Source organism: Tachysurus fulvidraco, chromosome 4, assembly GCF_022655615.1.
Source record: "Tachysurus fulvidraco isolate hzauxx_2018 chromosome 4, HZAU_PFXX_2.0, whole genome shotgun sequence".
Lineage (NCBI taxonomy): Eukaryota > Metazoa > Chordata > Actinopteri > Siluriformes > Bagridae > Tachysurus > Tachysurus fulvidraco.
Genome location: NC_062521.1, coordinates 21,203,834 through 21,224,069, shown reverse-complemented (window position 1 = coordinate 21,224,069; position 20,236 = coordinate 21,203,834). Strand labels below are relative to the sequence as shown.

Below are 20,236 nucleotides of genomic sequence, written 5' to 3'. Positions count from 1 at the left end.
AGGTGAGCAGGTAATATGACACATTACTGTATTAGAATCTCGAGGACACTCAAGGGCAATTAGACTTAAAAAGGGTTGATTTTAAATTGAATTTAATGAAAACATTAAAAACAACAATTTGTTCATGCTGGAGGAATTCAATGCAAATTGATTTTTGCTTGTCCAGGTCGTTGCTAGTCTACAGGTATGTTTTTGTTTTGGTGGATATGGGTTTGGCTGCATGTGCTCATTCTGGGTGGAGAATTTCTCACTCAGCTGGAATGTTAAGATTCTCCTATTCACATTCAAATGGTTTTACAAAGCAGATTCAGTCAGACTAAACTGTGACTAAGGCAATCCTCTTTGCTGTGGACTGCCTAAAGATAGATTCAGATCATCTGCTGCTTCAAACAAGTCTGATCACTTACAATATTTTCCTATCCAAAAGCACTTCCACACCAAGAATCCTAGGGGCTAACCCACACGAAAATTCAAAAGGATCCTCTATGATGTTCACGGTTTCTCCTAAACAGCAAAAAGATCAAATGGAGATGAAATAAAGACGTCTGCTAGACTCTCCATAAATCTCATATCTCATAGTTTCAATAGAGATGTGTTTCTGTAGTCTTGTCCAAATAAATAATAAGTTATATTTCTTTAAATGTAAGGCAAGATTACTAGAAATTACAGTTCATGATTCGATAGCATTATGATAGCTAGACGTAAACTGGTTGGCAAAAAGTCAATTCAATTTTACTTGTATAATGCTCTTAACAGTTGACATTTTAACAGAATATTCAGCTTCTCAGAAATATTTGTATCCTTAATGAGCAAGCCAGAGGCAATTGTGTCAAGGAAAAACTCTCTGAGATGACAACGAAGAAATCTTGAGAGAAGAATGATGGAGACCTGAGCAGGGCAACAGCAGTTTAAAGTGATCACCATGGTCTCCATGTGGTATTATGCACAGTAATCCTATTCCACATAAGCCACAGTAGTTGATAGTCCACATGGGGCTATATTTGAACTATTATTTTAATGTTGAAAAATTATTCATTAATTAATTGATTTATTGAGTTTCATTGAGTGCTCTAAATACTTCTGACTACCTATTTTTCCATTTTATTCATACATCATATTGATTTAAATAAACTGTGCAGATCAACAGCAAAACTAGTCATAAGATTAATACCACTGACAGGTGACATTATCTTTTTACAGTTTAGTTAAGCTGAACAATCAGTTCTTGAAGTTGATGTGTTAGAAGCAGGCATAATGGGCAAGTGAAAATTTGATCCGGATTAATTAAAAAGGGGCAAACAAGGTCTAGGTGACTGGGGTGGAGTGTTACTTAACAGCAGATCTTACGAGGTGTTCCCAATATCCACTGGTTAGTACCTGCTAGCATAAGGAGATAAACAAAGTGGCATCAGGGACATGTGTCACTCATGCGCATGATGAACGAAGGCTTTCATGTCTGGTCCGATCACACAGAAAAGCTAGTGTAGAAGAACTTGCAGAAAAAGTTAATGCTGGTTATGATAGAAAGGAGTCAGTGCACTCCGCTGTATATGAGCAGTGGCACAATGAGGCTGTGGGCAGAGCTGTTCTGCAGTGAAATCTTGGATCCTGGGATTCACGTGGATGTTATTTTGGACACATACCACATGCCTAAACATTGTCGCAGACCAAGTACACCCTTTCATGGCAACAGCATTACCTAATGGTAGTGCCCTCTTTCAGTAGTATAATGTACACTTATACATATCACATATACATACACACATACACACATCAGTTAACAGGTTCCAAGGTGGCATAGTGTTGTCTTGTCAACTTTAAATCCAGTTGATTTTAAGCATGAACTTCCTCTCTGTTTTGCATCATTATATCTCAGAAAAATGTGATATGAGACATTATACTGGAATATAAGTAGAAACATATCTGACTGAAACATGAATAAAAATCCTTAATAAATCTCATAGAGAAGCTTTTCAGCAAATATATTTTCCTCTATTATTCTTATCTGTGATTATACTGAGCTTCTCTTGCTGAGTAACTAAATTGTATACATGTATGTTAAAAAAAAGATCCTATCATCTCACGTGGTCCTGTGCATTACGATGTGTTTGTTGTGATGATGATTACGATGGTGACAATGAAAGTTGAAAGGTGTCCTCAGGGCAGGGCGTCGATCTGCTCTAGATCTCTGTACAGTACATTCACATCATGCCTTCACATCATGTTGAGAACGAGAAGTGACGACAGTTGGTTTGGGTGTAAGCATGAGACCTGTCCCTTTATTGTTTTGGAGAGAACATCTATTTATTGATTTTTACAGGCCAGGCCAATTTCTGTTACAGTCTAAATGAAAATGTGGTTTATGTGTCTGTAGATTCATAGAAATGCCATTTGGGAGCATTTTATTTAAAGGGATCCATCGATCCATCCGTACATCTTCTGTACTGCTTATCCTGCACAGTGCCATGTGGAGCATGTAGCCTCTACAGACAAACCATGTCTTTGGAGCGGAAGACGAAATCCAGAGGGAACTCCAAGCAGGCAGGAATCAAATCTAAATCCTGCTTTAGAGCTGCTTTGTTCAATCTTGAATCAGATTTGTGTTGATGTTAGGTTTCCATGCTGATGTACGCTTGTTTGTAGGTTAGTGTGTCTGGTATGTCAGAGTCACATGATGATGATGTGACGTTTCAAGCCCTACACAACCATTTCACTTTCATAAGTCCTTATAAAATTAATAGAAATAGTAAACTAAAACACAATTTTTTTAAATAAATTTTAAAGAACAGCCACAAAGTAAATTGCTGTTTGAATTCAGAGTATGTTTTGTTTATTGGTACAATTAACTTTAAGACCGTTTGCTAGTTTAATGTAAATCAGGCTGGAACGTGTCATAACAATATTTCTCTCAGGAAGTGGTAATGATTAAGACAGTGGATTACTGATCAGAAGATCATGAACTCAAATCCCACTGCTTACAAATTGCCCCTGCTAAGCTCTTCAAACAAAGCCTTTATCCCTAAACTGGTCAGATGTATAAATGAAATAAATGTAAGTTGCTCTTTATAAGGCTGTCTAAAAAATGCTGTAAATGTAAATATTATATTGATACATCACAAAAAATTTCAATATCAAGTGTAAAATATCTTAAACATAATCCTGATCTAATATCACTATGATATTGTGCTGTATCAACTACATAATTATTAAGAAAATATTTCTTGGTATTTGGAACTAATTTTAAGCTTGAAATGGTTTATTTTTTTTTTTTTTTTTTTTTTTTTTTTTTTTTTGGAATTCATACTTATGGCCTTACTAAATAATCTTACTATGATTATTTCATGCTTGAAATGTTTTGTCTCTTTAAATAACTTTGCAATCTTGTAATGTTATCTAACATTGATAAATATTAGATGTAACCAAATCTTTAAATAAGGACTTTATATTTTGCACAGCATTATATTTATCAGTTGTCATAAAGGGTTTATGTAGGTTTTAAATGTATTACTGTATATAAAATCTTGATGATATATGTTTGATAAGCTTTATTGTTTAAAATAAAATACAATACTAGTAGGCATTTTAGTTTTTAACCAAACATTTATTTCAGGGGCTATTTTTGTTTAGAAAAGGAAAAAAAATAGACTGGAAAATAATTTGCGGATAGTGCACCATAGCTATAGTCAGTAAGTTGTGTTTAAGGCAACATGCATAGCTTCTGAAGAATGTTTCCATTTTTAATATTTCAATTTCGACTTATTTGTGTAACACTTTTAACAATGTACAGTGTCACAAAGCAGCTTTACAGAACAAGTGCTAGGATAATTAAGAAAGGGTTGCCAGAGCAGGCAGATTAGTACTTGAAGACAGTTGTGATTGTTGTATCCTCAGCTCACTAGCGTTACTTGTTCTCAGACAGTGAACCGAGCTTGAGCTTTCTCTTATTATATTCATCCAGTCTTGTTTCAATTCAGAAACTCTCTTCAATCTGTGAGGACATTTGTTTTACATTCCAAAGAAGGCAGAGATGTTTAGAACTTCCTTTCTGAAAACCGAAAGCTTGACTGCTCTGAGGTATTAGGCACTAGTACATAGGTTTAGTAAGACACGTGGGTTCAGGAAGCCTTTAAGATGATACAGCAAAGTACAGCAAGTTTATAACACTGGGTGTGCAAGCTGACTCAAGAGCGAAGTGTGTGCTGTATAAATATATATATATATATATATATATATATATATATATATATATATATATATATATATATATATATATATTTCTAGATTATATTTATATGTGTGTGTGTATGTGATAGAACCCTGTGCATAAGCAGGTATTGATGAGGCCGATTGAGGACAGAGAACAGTGTAGATCTGTGTGTGCTTAGTGACGGAGGACAATAACACGTAGTTGTTTTACACGAAGTCCAAGAACACACCTTCATGAAAGACAAAGAGAGACAAATGATAAAGGCAGGTGGAGTCGACCGAATTGATTTGGAGTTTTTAGTTTCTAGAAACCATCTTCTAAGTGACTAATGGAACTGGGAGGAGACACTAAGTGGAGTGTACAAATGACTGAAATACTAAATAGCTCTTGAGGGAGATTTGTGTCTTGATTTTCATCAGATGAAAGGCATTCAGGTATTATACAGTAATACTACCAGTATTTCATCCCAACTCCAGCCATTTATAGATCAATGCTATCAATATTTGGGAAGTGCTTTTCAAGTCACACTAAAAAGCTTTGCTGTTGGAAGGATCAAAACACAAGTAACAGTTGGGAACTGACTGCAGTTAACATGAACTCTCCTCTTATTATCCTCTTGAACACCCAACAGACCATGTCAAGAAGCCACTGGATTAGAGATAACAACTCTGCAAAACAAACAAGGAAATACTTTCAGCAAGGAAATGAGAACATCAGCAAAAATCAGACAACGTCAGAAGCAGTGTAAGGTCTTGATAAGGCATTACAGTTTAACCCTAGTAGTGCGGTATGATACATTAACACTCTCTTTCTTCACTTTCTTATAGCTGTGCATCCTGTGTGCTTTATTACTATACTGACAATTTACTTAGTCATTTTCTCACCAGCTTTTGTATCGCTTTTGCAGTTAATGAGACGAAAATTTGCAGCACGTCATGTTACGATAGAAACGACGTCTTATTATGTGAGCATATGAGTATAAACCTGTGATTTACTCTGCAAACCACACTGTTGGAACGTTATGCTGTTATGTACGTTAAAGAAACACTAAATGGACCAGATTCGAGAACTTTCGAGAAAGTTCTGGAATATAAAGTCTCATAAATAAATCATATAACTTGTATTATATGTAGAAAGACTTCACTAGGAATTCTTTCACGCTGGAATCAGTGCATGGCTGCAATCCTACAGTATGTCTCTCTAGTCCAGCAAGCATGTAATGAGCTGAAACAGAGTTTGATAAAAACTGTAGAGTCTACAGCTGTGACATGTAGTATATGATGGACAGGTTCTTCTCCTATGTAGACTTCCAACAGATTCACCCTCTCACTTTCACCAGCATGTTTCCTCCTCTGTCCCACTTGCTTACCTACTGTCCTGCATCTGAAGCAGGAGCTGCTGCTTCTTCAGTTTGGGATGGTTCAGCCTGAAAAAGAGATGGAGAACAAGGGATTAGATATATTATCTGATCTTGAGAACTGTTCTACAGTTATTTGCTTAGAGAGTTTAATCCATCCATCCATCCATCAATTTTCTACCGCTTATCCGAACTTCTCGGGTCACGGGGAGCCTGTGCCTATCTCAGGCGTCATCGGGCATCGAGGCAGGATACACCCTGGACGGAGTGCCAACCCATCACAGGGCACACACACACTCTCATTCACTCACACTACGGACAATTTTCCAGAGATGCCAATCAACCTACCATGCATGTCTTTGGACCGGAGGAGGAAACCGGAGTACCCGGAGGAAACCCCCGAGGCGCGGGGAGAACATGTAAACTCCACACACACAAGGTGGAGGTGGGAATCGAACCCCCGACCCTGGAGGTGTGAGGCAAACGTGCTAACCACTAAGCCACCGTACCCCCGAGAGTTTAATCATTTTAACTAATATTACTCTCTCTCTCTCTCTCTCTCTCTCTCTCTCTCTCTCTCTCTCTCTCTCTCTCTCTCTCTCTCTCTCTCTCTCTCTCTCACACACACACACACACACACACACACACCTGGCTGTGCTATAAAATAAAACCATCAACGTTGATGTCTGCTGTGTTTGAGAGCATGTCCTGGTTAGATGAAATGAGTGATATAAATTAATATATGAGTTTAGAAGTAAGGAGAAATGCAAAAACAATTCTATATCAAAACCCATGCATGATTACAATGGAACAATCTGTGGAAGAAAATAGCAATGGTGAAAATCAAATAATCGCTATAAGAAAAACAGAGTTAGTCTACAATATAATTCAATCAATGGAATAATTTTAATCTCTTTCTGTTTCTCTTTCTTAAATATATTTTTATGATGAAATCCCTTTTGGGAATGACTGCAAACTGGTCACTGGTGTGCAAAACCTGGTGCCGTTGACATTCTTTTAGGAACTAGGCATCGTTATAGTACTAAAGAATGTCCTCATTACATTCTGGAATGATTTTATAGTCTTGTCACACTGGATAAACAGGAGTGTGGCTTTGTGTTGGGTTAACGATCTGCATATTTACGTATATGAGCTATATTTCTCAATCAAAAAATGTCCACCCTTCTGGGACCTGTCTGGTATAAAGTCATTTTTATGAAAGCATCTTATTAGACAGCTACATTATACAAAATAACTCCTGGTTGTCAAAACAAATCCAGAATGTTCTAAACTTTGCTATGGCATTAATGCCCCAAAGACCTTAGTGTTTACTTTTTATTTAAACCAGAGCTAAGCTACCAAACTGGACATACCAGAAAGCCAGATGGACACTGAAATGCAGTTTCATCATTGACTGAATGTCTGTCTCGTTATTCTGCCAGGGGTCAGCTTTGTTCCTGTGTGTCTGACTGTCTGGCTTCAGAGGCAGGAGAGGAAATGATTTTGTGCTTCATGAGTTTCATCATCTAATTTTACTAAATAAATCTATCATCCTCATCTAAAGCTTAGACATCCTTTAAATTCTTGAAATATCTACTGTTGAGGGTATGAAATGGTTTCATGTTGAAAGCTTAGGAGCAGGAACATGAGATCATGCTGATTGTCTGAGCCCATGTGAGCACCTCTGTGATCAGCTGTTCATCCTGGCCACAGCCACACAGAAGGGAAACAAATAAATATAAGAACATTATTAACAAAAGAAGTCCTTACAAAAGAAAATACAACAAACTTGCTGAATTATTACAGTGAGAAGTTTTACACAAATCTTATTCTAGGTGTGTTTACCGGGTTGACCAGTCCAGTAGAAGCCACTACAGTCTCCAGACCTTCTACTGCCTTGCCTGACACCTCATTGGCTCCAGCTACCGCGGCTTCGCCCACGAGATTCGCCTGATCAGTCGTCTTCTGAGCAACTGTAAACATGAGACAATACCTTCACTCACAATGTTACTACTCGTGCTATCAATAATAATCCGATTAATATACTTTCATCTAAAAGTTCATAACGTTCCAAGAGTTTTACAGGAAGTGTGAATAAAACCAAATCATAAAAAATCACACACATCAAGCAATTCATAATAAGAAATAATCTAAATATTTTACTTCCTTTACAGTATTGCTCAGAAAAGTGGAATTTCTCTATTTGAATAGAAGAAACACCAAAATATGTATATATAATTTTATTAAACTTTGGTTTTCTGAACGCAACAAATATATATATATTCCTGGTATCAATTAAATTTCTCAGTGAGCTATTTTAAATTAAAACATAACAAATAAAACTTTAACCTTAGTTTATATATATATATATATATATATATATATATATATATATATATATATATATATATATATATATATATATATATATATATAATGTGAGAATCTAATACCTTTTAGTAATTATACACATTTGTCTGTTTTAATTCGAAAATATATTTCTAAAGTTTTGAGTATCAAATCATATTATTTCTATCATTCCACCGAACACTGTTAATCACATCACAGTTAGTATGAAGTACAATAAATCAGATAAGAATCAATGAAGTCAAATTTAAAATTCATTATTAATGAATCGTTAACATACAATAACTATGAGAAGTAAAGCTTAAAAATAATCAACAATAGTACATTATAATGCCATTACCACCCAAAAGTTATTTTCCTATAATATAATATAATATAATATAATATAATATAATATAATATAATATAATATAATATAATATAATATAATAACAGTACATTCCTGAACTTTATTACAACTTATTCATTTATAGTTCATATATTATCAGGCAAGTTTGTTTCTATCATAACTTATGCTCTATCAGCAAAAATATATATATATTTCCCTACTAGCATCGCTTTGTTTTTTTCCATCTTACGAGGCAAAAATGTAGATTGTCCTGTTCCAGAGAATCCCTAAACATATCCAACCCTGGATATTTTCTACTTTTACCTCCGACTCTTACAAAGAACTGACACTAGGGACTGGAAATCTCCAAAACTGCTAAACAAATGTTTCCTTTCTTCCCAGTGTAAATGATTTCTAGAGAAATTATAATAGACTAGAAGGAATAGACTAATAATATCATATAATATAAACTATTATATCCGTTGTAGCTAACACTAGTGTCAGTGCTGCTCGTACAGATAAATAAATAGATACTTAGGTCAAATAGATTTGTGCTGAACAGGAATTTTATCCCATTACGCCGGCAGAATAGAAATCGATGTATGAGTCTTTGCTAACCAGTACAAACAAAAGAATTATTATCTGGCTGCAAGTCTGATATAAAATGAGTCAGGACCTGGTGGCGTCCAGTGTTTTTACGTCTGTTGAGATACTTTAAACTTACACAGACTTTTAGTGGTTGAAGATAACAACTTTAAATTAAGATACTTATCTCAGGGAAGGAAATGGGTTTAATATCACCATTTACTTTGAAGCTATAAACATTGGTGAATAAACTAACCTTTTTTTTTTAATACTAACTAACCTTTCAATGAATATCTTGCCTCCGTTAGACTAGTTAAAAACAGAAATACTTGAAATTTCTAAAAATAAATTTCTAGCCAAAGTCAAAATACACACCAATGTGGAATGTAACATGACTAAGAAATTCAGAGAAAAAATATTGGGTAAAACGAGTTAAAGTAAGTGATGGAGTGTGTGTTTTTATGTGGGGAGTGGGGAGTGGTTGCACAATATTTAAGGATTTGGACCGCTGCTTGGAAGGTTGTGAGTTCAAATCCCAGGGCCACCAAGCTGCCACTCCTGGGTCCTTGAGCAAGGCCCTTAACTATTAATTGTTCAGCTGTATAAATGAGGTAAATGTACATCTCTCTGAATAAAAGTATCTGCTAAATGCCGTAAATTTATGTCCATCTAACCTGTGTTCACGCCAGAAACCACACCTTCCTTTGTCTTCGTACCTGAAAGGAGAACAGACGAATGAATATTAAATACAAAATTTGCAAATTCACATTACTTAAAGTAAAAAAAATCAATGCAGCTAATTTTCCTTGTACATGTCCAGATGCCACTCCAGTGTACTGTTTATAATATGAAGTGAAGCCCTGGTTTTTATTATATACAGTACAGTAAGTAATGCAATGCAGGGGTTGTTCTTTCTGGACTTTTCTAAAGCTCACTGAAGCCTCCGTTCTCATTAAAGTGTGGAAGTTCTGCCTAGCCTATAAAAGCAAAGTAAATATCAATTACACACTTCCTCCATTTCACCCAACATGCAAGATGAAATCTGAACATGTCCCCTGATAACGTCTAATTCAAGACAACACGCATGCAAGCCTGTGAAATGCCCTCCATTTCTTCTTCTGAAACTGAAATCCCAGGGCAATGCAGGCCACATTCTTCCCCATATCACGAAAATTACAAACACACTCACGCAAACACACATGTCAAATAACGCTTTGTTCTTGTTCTCCAGCACAACGGACTGATTTAGCACCAAGACATGCACATTCCAGCACTGTCCTGACTATCGCTAGGGGACAAACACAAAGGCCCGGGCTTTATAAGTCTTTATAAGAATACTGCAGTGATCACTAGAAAGAGACATTTGAAAATGACTGGCACGATATCAGATGGCATAACAGGGTGAGTGGGAAAGGTAACATGCATAAATTGTGCAGTTTGTCCACAGATCACAGAAGGCTCAGAGCCATTCATTCTTGACAGACTTTCGTTCATTTTCTGGTGCAGTCTTATTTATTTAGACAAAACTCCACTATTATATAATGTAATTAAGAAAAAAGAACATTAAATTGTCTAGTGAGGCATGGCTTCTTTTTTTTCCATTGACCCCAATTTTTTACTTCTAATTTGCTCACCCGCTACTTCCCTCCATCCATGTAGCCCTTTCCTAGCATCCTACAATCTACAGAGAGTGAAGCCTAACATGTGGGTCCTCTAACAGAGTGAAAACAACCACCTGCTTTAAGCTAAACAAACTGCTGCTCATGCTGCATCACACGGCACTGTAACACCCTCGGAGGAAAGCGCTATCTGCCCCCTTCCTCATGCCTGATCTCACAGTCAGACAGAATTGGCTAGTGTCACTATAATGGAGAGACATCTATCCTCTCTAGAGATCACAGATTATTTAGCTCCCTTGCTCTCTCCTGGCTACTTCTCTGTTAGTGACAGGGCTTGTGTATAATATAATAAACAATTTGTGTGAATAATTCTATGTGTAATGTAGTTCAGGATGATCTATGGGTAATATCCTGCTTGTGTGTGTGTCTGTGGGTGTGTGTGTGTGTAGCAGTAAATGGCCCTGTGGATAACAAAATACACCCCAAATGTAAATCTATATTTTGTATGTATTCAAAATCAAATGGCCAAAATACATGATTTGGTGTTATATAGAATATGTATCCTATAATAATCTAGTGTTTAAAATCTATTTTGTAATCAAACATGAATTTGAAATGCATTTCCTCTATGAAATTATATTGCATACAGTATGCATGTACTATATGTTCAGAGTTGTCTGAACCCAGATGCAACCAGTATCTAAAGCTTTTACCTCAAAAGGCCTAATGCACTCACTCCACCACCGCTCCTTTCACCCAATCTATCTTTTTTCCCCTCTCCTCACACAGCTTTGTCTTTAGTCTGAGAAACCACATGCACACAAGCAGACAGCCTACACAAATCTCAAAGAGCATACTCGAAGCAGGCAACACTGTCAGTGTCCTGTTACCGTTCTCTCTTGAAAATAATCTCCATGAAAAGGGATCTGTATAGACCATTTCTGATTATTCTTCTAAAGAAATACTTTTCTGCACTGAACAGCAAAAGGAACCGAAGAACGTGTGCAAGAGCTGACGGGATACAGTAAACGCCAAACGCCGGTCATATAGTGGATAAAATAAGTTAAGTTCATTAAAATATGATGGGAACAATTTGATTCATATTTTAATATCAAATTCATGACCTAAGAATAAGTTACTACAGATAGAAAAAAAAGTAGGGGCTGTATCCATGGCAACAAAAACATATACTGTAAAATGCAAAACTGTGGTTATAAACTTTTACAACTATTCTGACTTTTGTATGCCATTGAAGTGGAAGTGGGTGATTTCTCATTTCTGCTCATTTATTAATGAACTAAATGCTTTGAAAATGATACATGAAGCATCCTAATGTCAAATATAAAACACTGGAGTCTTTCCAGCTTTAGGATGCTTTGTATATTATGTTTTAATTGTTTTAGATCAAGAACACAGCCCTTAGAAGTCAATATTAAGTATTTTTATCTATACTATTACATGAATTACATAAAAGTCACACTGTAATAGTTTATAACCACAATTATGTATGTGTTAAACTTATTTAAAATATTTTATAATGCTGCTTAAAAAATTAGATTTCTGTCCTAAGTATAGTACGTGCTCAGTCGAAGCTTCTGGACTTTGCAAATCCATTAATTTGCTGCACCCTGATCAATCCGGCATGAATTGATCGCATCTCCCTCTGGTTCCCACCCACTGCGGTCAGTGAAAGTACAGAGCCAGCGCACTGAACATGACTCAGGGACCACAGCAGGGCTTTTTAATTCCGTGTGTGTGTGTGTGTGTGTGTGTGTGTGTGTGTGTGTGTGTGTGTGTGTGTGTGTGTGTGAGTAGGGGGTGCTGATTACTAGGTTTGATAGATGAGCAGGTGATCAGTGTGACAGGCAGGTGGGAGATGCTGGTAAATCCACAGGCTTTACAGCTCTGCTCACATCATGACGCACATCAGCTTTAATAACGACATCAAGGACTGCATCTGAAAAACCTCCCGATTTATAGAGCACTAGAGCTTGATAATGTTTACACAAATGAAGAGGTTTGAACTGAGCTTTTCAGTTCTCATCATCTGTTTATTCTGTATAAAAAACTGGCCTCCTGATATCACAGATTCATACTTTGGCATGCAAGTTGTACCGAGTACTATTGATAATGCAAACTGACTGCTTTAATATTGAATTCGCTTGATAGAAATGTTAGAAAACTGACCACATCATGATACAACCTAAAATGCTTTGTAATAAATGTTAAACCTAGACATTTCAGCTTTAAATCTATAACTGCTATACAAAAAAAAAAAAGAAAAGACAAAAGCAACTTTATTCTGGACGTACCGACGTACATGACCCCCTCCATGGTTTTGGCAGCGGCCTCCTCCACCCCTGCTTTGGTCTTCTCTGCTGCTGCTACCACTCCCTCCTTGGCAATGGAAAATCCCTTCTTCAGAGCGTCCATCCTGATAGCTGTGGAAATCTGTGAGTGACCGTCAGCTGCCGTGGACAGTGTCTTATAGCTGCTCACTGACGCTGTGTGTGTGTGTGTTGAACTGCTTGTTTGGTCCTGGAAGATTGTGTAAGAGAGTGTCTCTTTTGAAAGAAGGCTTGGCACTGAGAGCTCAGACAGATTGAGACACCCTTAACAAGGAGGGCAGTGGAGTGGAGTGGAGTGGAGTGGAGAGAGAGAGCCAGAGAGAGAGAGAGAGAGAGAGAGAGAGAGAGAGAGAGAGAGAGAGAGAGAGAGAGAGAGAGAGAGAGAGAGGGAGGGAGGGGGGAGTGATGGCAAGGGAAAGCGAGGGAGCAAAAAGGAGGCAAAAAAGTGGGTGAAAGAGCAATTAAAACAAAACTAATTAGAAAAGAATCAAATATATTGTTCCAGCAGATGCTTGTAATGAACAACAGCCATGCAATAGTCATTCACAAGTATAAAAAATAAACAGTAAATTAATTTTGCCTTTCACCATTTAATATTAAGTCGAGTTTTTGTTCTTTCTGTTGTGAATCCCATTACTGGGTCCTTTAACAGATTGACCAGAACTGAACATATTGATATGATCCTAAAATATATAAATGCTTTAAGAAGCAGAAAAATAACGTAGTTTTAAATGTTTTTATTTCAATTTATCATTTAATTTTATTATTTTCAATATTTTCTTTAGGGGGGCATGGCGGCTTAGTGGTTAGCATGTTCGCCTCACATCTCCAGGGTTGGGGGTTCGATTCCCGCCTTCGCCGTGGGTGTGGGAGTTTGCATGTTCTCCCCGTGCCTCGGGGGTTTCCTCCGGGTACTCCGGTTTCCTCCCCCGGTCCAAAGACATGCATGGTAGGTTGATTGGCATCTCTGGAAAATTGTCCGTAGTGTGTGATTGCGTGAGGGAATGAGAGTGTGTGTGTGTGTGTGTGTGCGTGCCCTGCGATGGGTTGGTACTCCATCCAGGAGATAGTGACCCTAGAAGTTCGGATAAGCGGTAGAAAATGAATGAAATATTTTCTTTAAAATTCTATTTCAATTGGTTATCATTTTAAAATGTAATTATTTATATTATTTCACCTTTACATCTTGTATAATAAATTATTACTGTATTACTGAACATTTTTCTCCATGTTTTTCTTCTCCATATTTCCTACACTGTGGTGACCCTGAACAGGGAGCGGCTGAAAGAACATTTTTTCTACTTGATTTTACATCACTTTGTGCTCCCATGTGTATGAAAAGTTCTCTATAAATAAAGTTTATTTTCATTCTTAAGAATTTTCAAAGGTTTAAATTATAACTTCATCACTGCAAGCATGAGGATAAGTCAAATAAAAACCTTAAAAGGATGGCCTAAACTGGAAATTTCCCCCAGACTAATCTAGAGCTCTGAACCGTTTACATTGAATAAAACAAAAGCACTTTGTAAGACATAATTGCAAGAAATAATACAAAAAAATTTTTTTTTGTAAAGATTTTTGTTCTACACTGCTGTAATTAGATGAACTCTATGAAGAGCATGATGAAGAGCACAACCGAGGAAAAGAGGATGCGCTGAGCTATAAATAGACCAGTAGCAGCTAAATCTAAAGACCGTTATTTTAAAACATTTCTTTATTGGTTGTATACGTTTACATAGAGAAATTAAATGTGGATATATGTAAATGACTTGTATATGAGGCTACATCTACAGTATGATGTATACATTCTGTTGAGATTCAAGCCTGGCATTTATGACATTGCTGCTTTTGATTATATACCTATTAAATGATTGGAGGATTATTCTGTGGTTATTTCTATTAAATGTATGTTTGCACATTTTGACATTTTACTACCCTTTTAATCCTATTGCATTAGTCTCTGCTATTTCCACTCTGACTCTGCAGATTGGGCATCGATGAAGCATCGAGCGTCTGTGTCTCTCAGCCTCTACCACGCCCTGTTCAAACAAACTGGACAAATGCCAATGGCTATATATAGAACGCTGCATTTGTCAGGACAATGGCAGAATGTAAGCTGATACTGGCTCCTGCATGGATGTGCGCATCAGCCGCATGGATTTAGACCTCAGAGGTCCTTACAGGCATCTAATATAGACATGAGAAAATTTACCTCCATAATGCACCTATGTGACATACAGAAAATGTCATCCTTCAGTAATGAGAAGCACTATGAAAATCTCAACCATGAGACGAATTGAAGAGAGATAAATCTGCCATGGAAGAGTCAGGTGACTCTCATAAAAGGCTTCTCAGAAGTATCTGGAGTGTTGTCCACACCCTGCAGTGTTTTCAGTGTCTTTTAAATGTACAAAACTGTCTTATGAACTGCAGCAAACACACTTTACAACAATGATTATTTCTTAAAAAAATACTATTATAAACCACTTTTAACCTCCAAGACTTAAAAGAATTATGCCAGTGATTTGCAAACTAATCTCTATCCAATGTTTCTATATCACATACATGATTACCATAGAGCAGAATCTTGACACATTTCTGTGTACTGAAGATTTCAAGTCAACTCAAGCCAAGCAGCTTTTATTGTCATTTCAACCATATATAGCTGTACACATTGATATGAAAGGTTTCTCCAGAACTATTGTGCTACAAAAAAATGACACAAAGCAACATGAAACAACACATAGCTAAAGACTTACGTCCTAGCTATATAACGTGTAACGTGCAACCTAGTGCAAACAGAAAGAACTGAAATCTAGATCACTCAAAATGTATAAGAAATATCTCTCTGTATTTCTATCACAAATACAAAAAAAGGATAAAAATAATAAATAAATAACTAGCAAAAGGTCCAACAAAACATGTTCTTATGTATCTTCATATTATTATCTTCTATCTTCTGTTGTTAACATTTTTTTTTTCCTTCAGAATAAATTATGACTCATTAGGACCAATTAAATCTCAGTCATCTTCAAGTACTGAATATCAGGAAGCTACAGTATGGGACAGATCAAGTACCTCAGCTCACAGCACTTACTGTAAGATTGTGGCGAAGCAGAGAAAAACAACTGAGATATTAAAGACACTCAACTAATATGAACCAGAGACTTGGTGAAGGATCACTAAAGCGAGAGCTAAAGATTTAACGTTCTTTACTTTTATTCCTCAGTTGATAAAAGCATGAAATAATTGTTATTCTCTTACTAACTGACAAACAGGATCAAACATTAATTAGCGGGAACATGCTAAAGTACACAAGACTGTCACTTCGGTGTATTCAGAAGCCTTGGCTAATTATAGTAAGAGCTGGTCACATGACTGGTATGTTTCTGAGAGGAGGTTTGTATTGTGTTTCGATTGCTATAATGTAATGCTAATTGTTTACTCTTTATAGGTTAAGGCTCTTGCAAGAGAAACGTTGACATCAAATAATTTAAATTCTATTAACACCTGAAATAATATGAGGTAAATAAAAAACTTTACATTACATTTAGCAGACACTCTTATCCAGAGTGACTTACAACTGAGCGTTAAGGGCCTTGCTCAGGGGACCAGCAGTGGCAGCTTGGTGGACATGGGGTTCAAACCCATGACCTTCTGATCAGTAGCCCATTGATTTATTTTAAAAGCGTATTAAGGAATATGAGTATGAACTACTGACAATGTTCAAACAAAAATGTATAATTTTTTACAATACGTTCTGATTTTTTACAAAATCTATTACAATTAAAAACAAGTACAAAAATGTACATACACAGATTTAATGTTCCTGACCAAGTCTTACTGTTCCTTCAGTAGATTATCTCTTGTATGGAATAGATGTGTTCTTAATAACTGCTGCTGTATCATAACCAGGAGCATAACCATGTGATCATCCCAGGACAGCTCATACTGTACCATCCTTTCAACACCTTCCAATTCAACCTTTATTTTTCACATACAGGACCATACACAGTACAGTAAGTAGTAAAATGCTTTGGCAACTGAGAGTCATAAATATCTAATATAAAAAAATATCTAAAAATAAAATTTTAGTAAATAATAAAAAATATAGAACTAAATTTAATTAAATTTTATTTGTATATCGCTTTTAACAATGGACATTGGATCGAAGCAGCTCTACATTATACAAAATTTCAAAAATTTTATTAGACTTATATTTATATATGTATTTATTCCCTATGAGCAATCGTGAGGTGACTGGGGCGACTGAGGAAAGGAAAAACTCCCTTAGACTGAAGAGGAAGAAACCTTGAGAGGAACCAGACTCAAAAGGGAGCTGGTACAATCATAAGCTTAACCAAGTATAAGCTTAATCAAGAATTAAAGGTAGCGGTGGAAAAGGGAAGAAAGTATATTGGAAATTATAACAATGTTTATATCAGAGGTAGAACAGAAGGATGATTGAGAGTAAAGTGCAGGCGTGTGCAGTGTGTGCAATATATGGAGTGCAAAAAAGTCCAGTAGCAGTGGTGTCTGCTGAGTAGGTGAGTCCAGAAGAAGTCCAGGTTCGAATTTCCTCATTCCCTCTGTGTTGGGATTCAAGGAGTAGAAGTGCTTCTGCAGTCCATTGTTCAGATGGCTACAATCTTCCTGGTCTTGGTCCAGTATTACTTGCTATAGATCAAATACAATGCATTAAACCCAGTGTGGATGGTGTGAACTCGCCTATCCTGCTTGGTCCTGTTCCCATATTATGCTTCCCATAAGTTTTGTAGGTATAAATGCATCTTAGCAGGGAAGTTTAAAGTCTTCTCACCATGGTGTTAATGTGACAGGTCTGTTAAATCAGTAATTGTGTGCACATCCCACCTTCTGGCAGGTGCAGGACAAAAGAAAGTGTTAAAGTAAAAAATGTGTAATGTCCGCAACACTTTTTAAACTCCCATCTTTATTAATTAATTAAAAAGCAAAGTTTCGACCCTGTTGGGTCTTTCCACCCAACAGGGTCGAAACGTTGCTTTTTAATTAATTAATAAAGATAGGAGTTTAAAAAGTGTTGCGGACATTACAAATATTTTACGTTAATGTGACAGGACCACAACAGGTCCAGCATGATGTGAACACCCAGGTACCTGAAACTGTTCACTGTCTCCACTGGGGTCCTGTTGATCTTAAAAGGATGGTAGTTTCTCTCAGGCTTTGTGCTGAGGACCACCATCGAGTTTTTTAATTTGCTGGAGGTTCAGGAAAAGGTTGTTCTCCTGGCATAAGATCTCCAGGCAGGTTTCTCATTGTTGACAAACCACAACAGTGTTGACACTTACTGCTGTCTGTATTTCCTCTTCTATACTGTAAGAATTTACATTAACAATGTTCCCAGAAGACGACCATGTCTGGTCCCTCTCCTCTTTTGTCACCTGCAGCTTGCTCGTTAGGGATCTGTATATAAAATCTGCTTCATCAAGATTTACACTGCTTTTAAATAGTTCACACAAAAATGGTGAATTGAGAATATTAACATAATTACTTTTTATATACACTGAAATTCCTGTATCTGGTTCCCAATGAGTGTGTGTGTGATGTAGCCAGAGAATGACCTTCTGAGCCAGAGCCCTTAAAGCAGGAACAAAGGAAGCTTGTTACAGAGAATCCTAAATGTTGGGGGAAAAAAAGCCTGGGACACTAAGCCTGGGAAAACTGCCCCTCAGCTTAGTAAAATAAAAACAAAACACTAGCACATGTGGGGTATTCAAAAGATTTCCTCTTCATTTTCAGATATTGTTTCCAGGTGTGTAATTCTGCAAAGATTACTGGATGAAATGTACAGCAGTGGTTTCATCTCCTGAACAAAAGTAAAAGAACCAGCAATAGTGTGCATGCACTCCTGCACACAAGAAGAGCTTTACAGACCATAATTATGCCAAAATGGAGCTTTAAAATGCTTCCAAAACAATTCTGCTTGGCTTTTAATCATCACCCAGCATGTGTTATTAATGGCACCACAGTGTGGCTGAGGTTTACTGCTAACTTCCCTCACATATCAGGTCTCTAATGAACCATGCACTAATGAAAATATGGCATATGCTGACCTCAGTCACCCTCTGTGCACTATATCATCTGGTTTCTTACTACGGTGTGACTGAACTGTGATGTCTCTTAAGGTCTCAGTAAACAGACTGCAAAACAACTTTTAATATTCAATATAATGTTGAATGTTAAAAGATGAAGCATGTGGGGTTTAAAATAATCTACTCTAATTATAGTAACCATCTACAGCAGTAAACAAAGTCTTTCTGTTTGTAGATATTTGTTTGGGACTGCTCTTGCCCTCAGACTGATGTCACTTCACTCTCACTGTAGGAAAGTGCTGCCACCTACTGTCCATTATGTAGACCGGGTGTGTTAGGCCTGTCCTGGAGGAAGATTTAGTGATTTTACTTTTACATTTACATTAATGACATTTGGCATAAATGGCACTTATCCAAAGCGACAAATAAAAGTGCTTTGAAGGCTCTATGAATGAATACATTAACACTGGTTCACTAGGTCACAGACTCAGGATACCATGGACCTAACTGAACTCTGTACTGTTTTTTAAATATACACAAAATAACAGGAAAATAAGTGCTAGTTTAAGTGTTTCAAGAAGAGGTAGGTCTTCACCTGTCTTTTGAAGATATGGTGATTTAGCTGTTTAGACATCTAGGGGTGAAGTCGTGGCCTAATGGTTAGAGAGTTTGACTCCTAACCCTAAGGTTGTGGGTTCAAGTCTTGGGCCGGCCACAACTAAGGTGCCATTGAGCAAGGCACCGAACCCCCAGCCACAGCATAAATGGCTGCCCACAGCTCCGGGTGTTTGTTCACGGTGTGTATTCACTGTTGTGTGTGTGCACTTTGGATGGGTGGAATGCAGAGAACGAATTCTTAGCTGTTCACCATACTTAGATGGTCACCATACTTAGCTGTATGTCACGTCACTAGGGGAAGTTCATTCATCCATCCTTATTTTCTTCTTTAGGAACTGCTTTATCCCTATCAGAGTTGCAGTGGAACCAACGCCTATCCCAGCAACACCAGGCTCCTGGCTGGGACACCAATCCATCACAGGACCATGCACCATGCACATGTGCACTCAAACTCACAGCCAATTTAACACAGTCAGTCCACATACAGTACAAGCTTGTTTTTGGGAGTTGGAAGGAAACCCCAGACGTGACACAGAGAGATCAAGTAAATCTGCACACAGACAAGAAACAATCAAACTGAGCACCCTGGATTGGGTTCTGAAATCCTAATCACTGTTTGTGAGTCTGAATCCATGTACTGCCAATGAGCAGGAAACTTAACGCTCAACTGTAAAAAGCTTAGAATAAAAGCAAATGTAATGTAAAGCTACTATCAGAAATCAAGAAATCCTATCTT

At 37.0% G+C, this 20,236-nt stretch overlaps 1 protein-coding gene across 1 annotated transcript; it reads right to left on the bottom strand.

Annotated features, from left to right (window-relative positions):
- Nucleotides 1-3,716: 3,716 nt before the first annotated feature.
- On the bottom strand, nt 3,717-13,085 carry sncga (synuclein, gamma a). Its single transcript, XM_027174824.2, has 5 exons — nt 12,776-13,085; nt 9,519-9,560; nt 7,410-7,537; nt 5,577-5,633; nt 3,717-4,875 (listed from the first exon to the last, which is right to left on the bottom strand). The coding sequence occupies exons 1-4, from the start codon at nt 12,894-12,896 to the stop codon at nt 5,577-5,579; spliced, it is 348 nt and encodes a 115-aa protein (XP_027030625.1). The 5' UTR covers nt 12,897-13,085; the 3' UTR covers nt 3,717-4,875.
- Between the last annotated feature and the right edge of the window lie 7,151 nt (nt 13,086-20,236).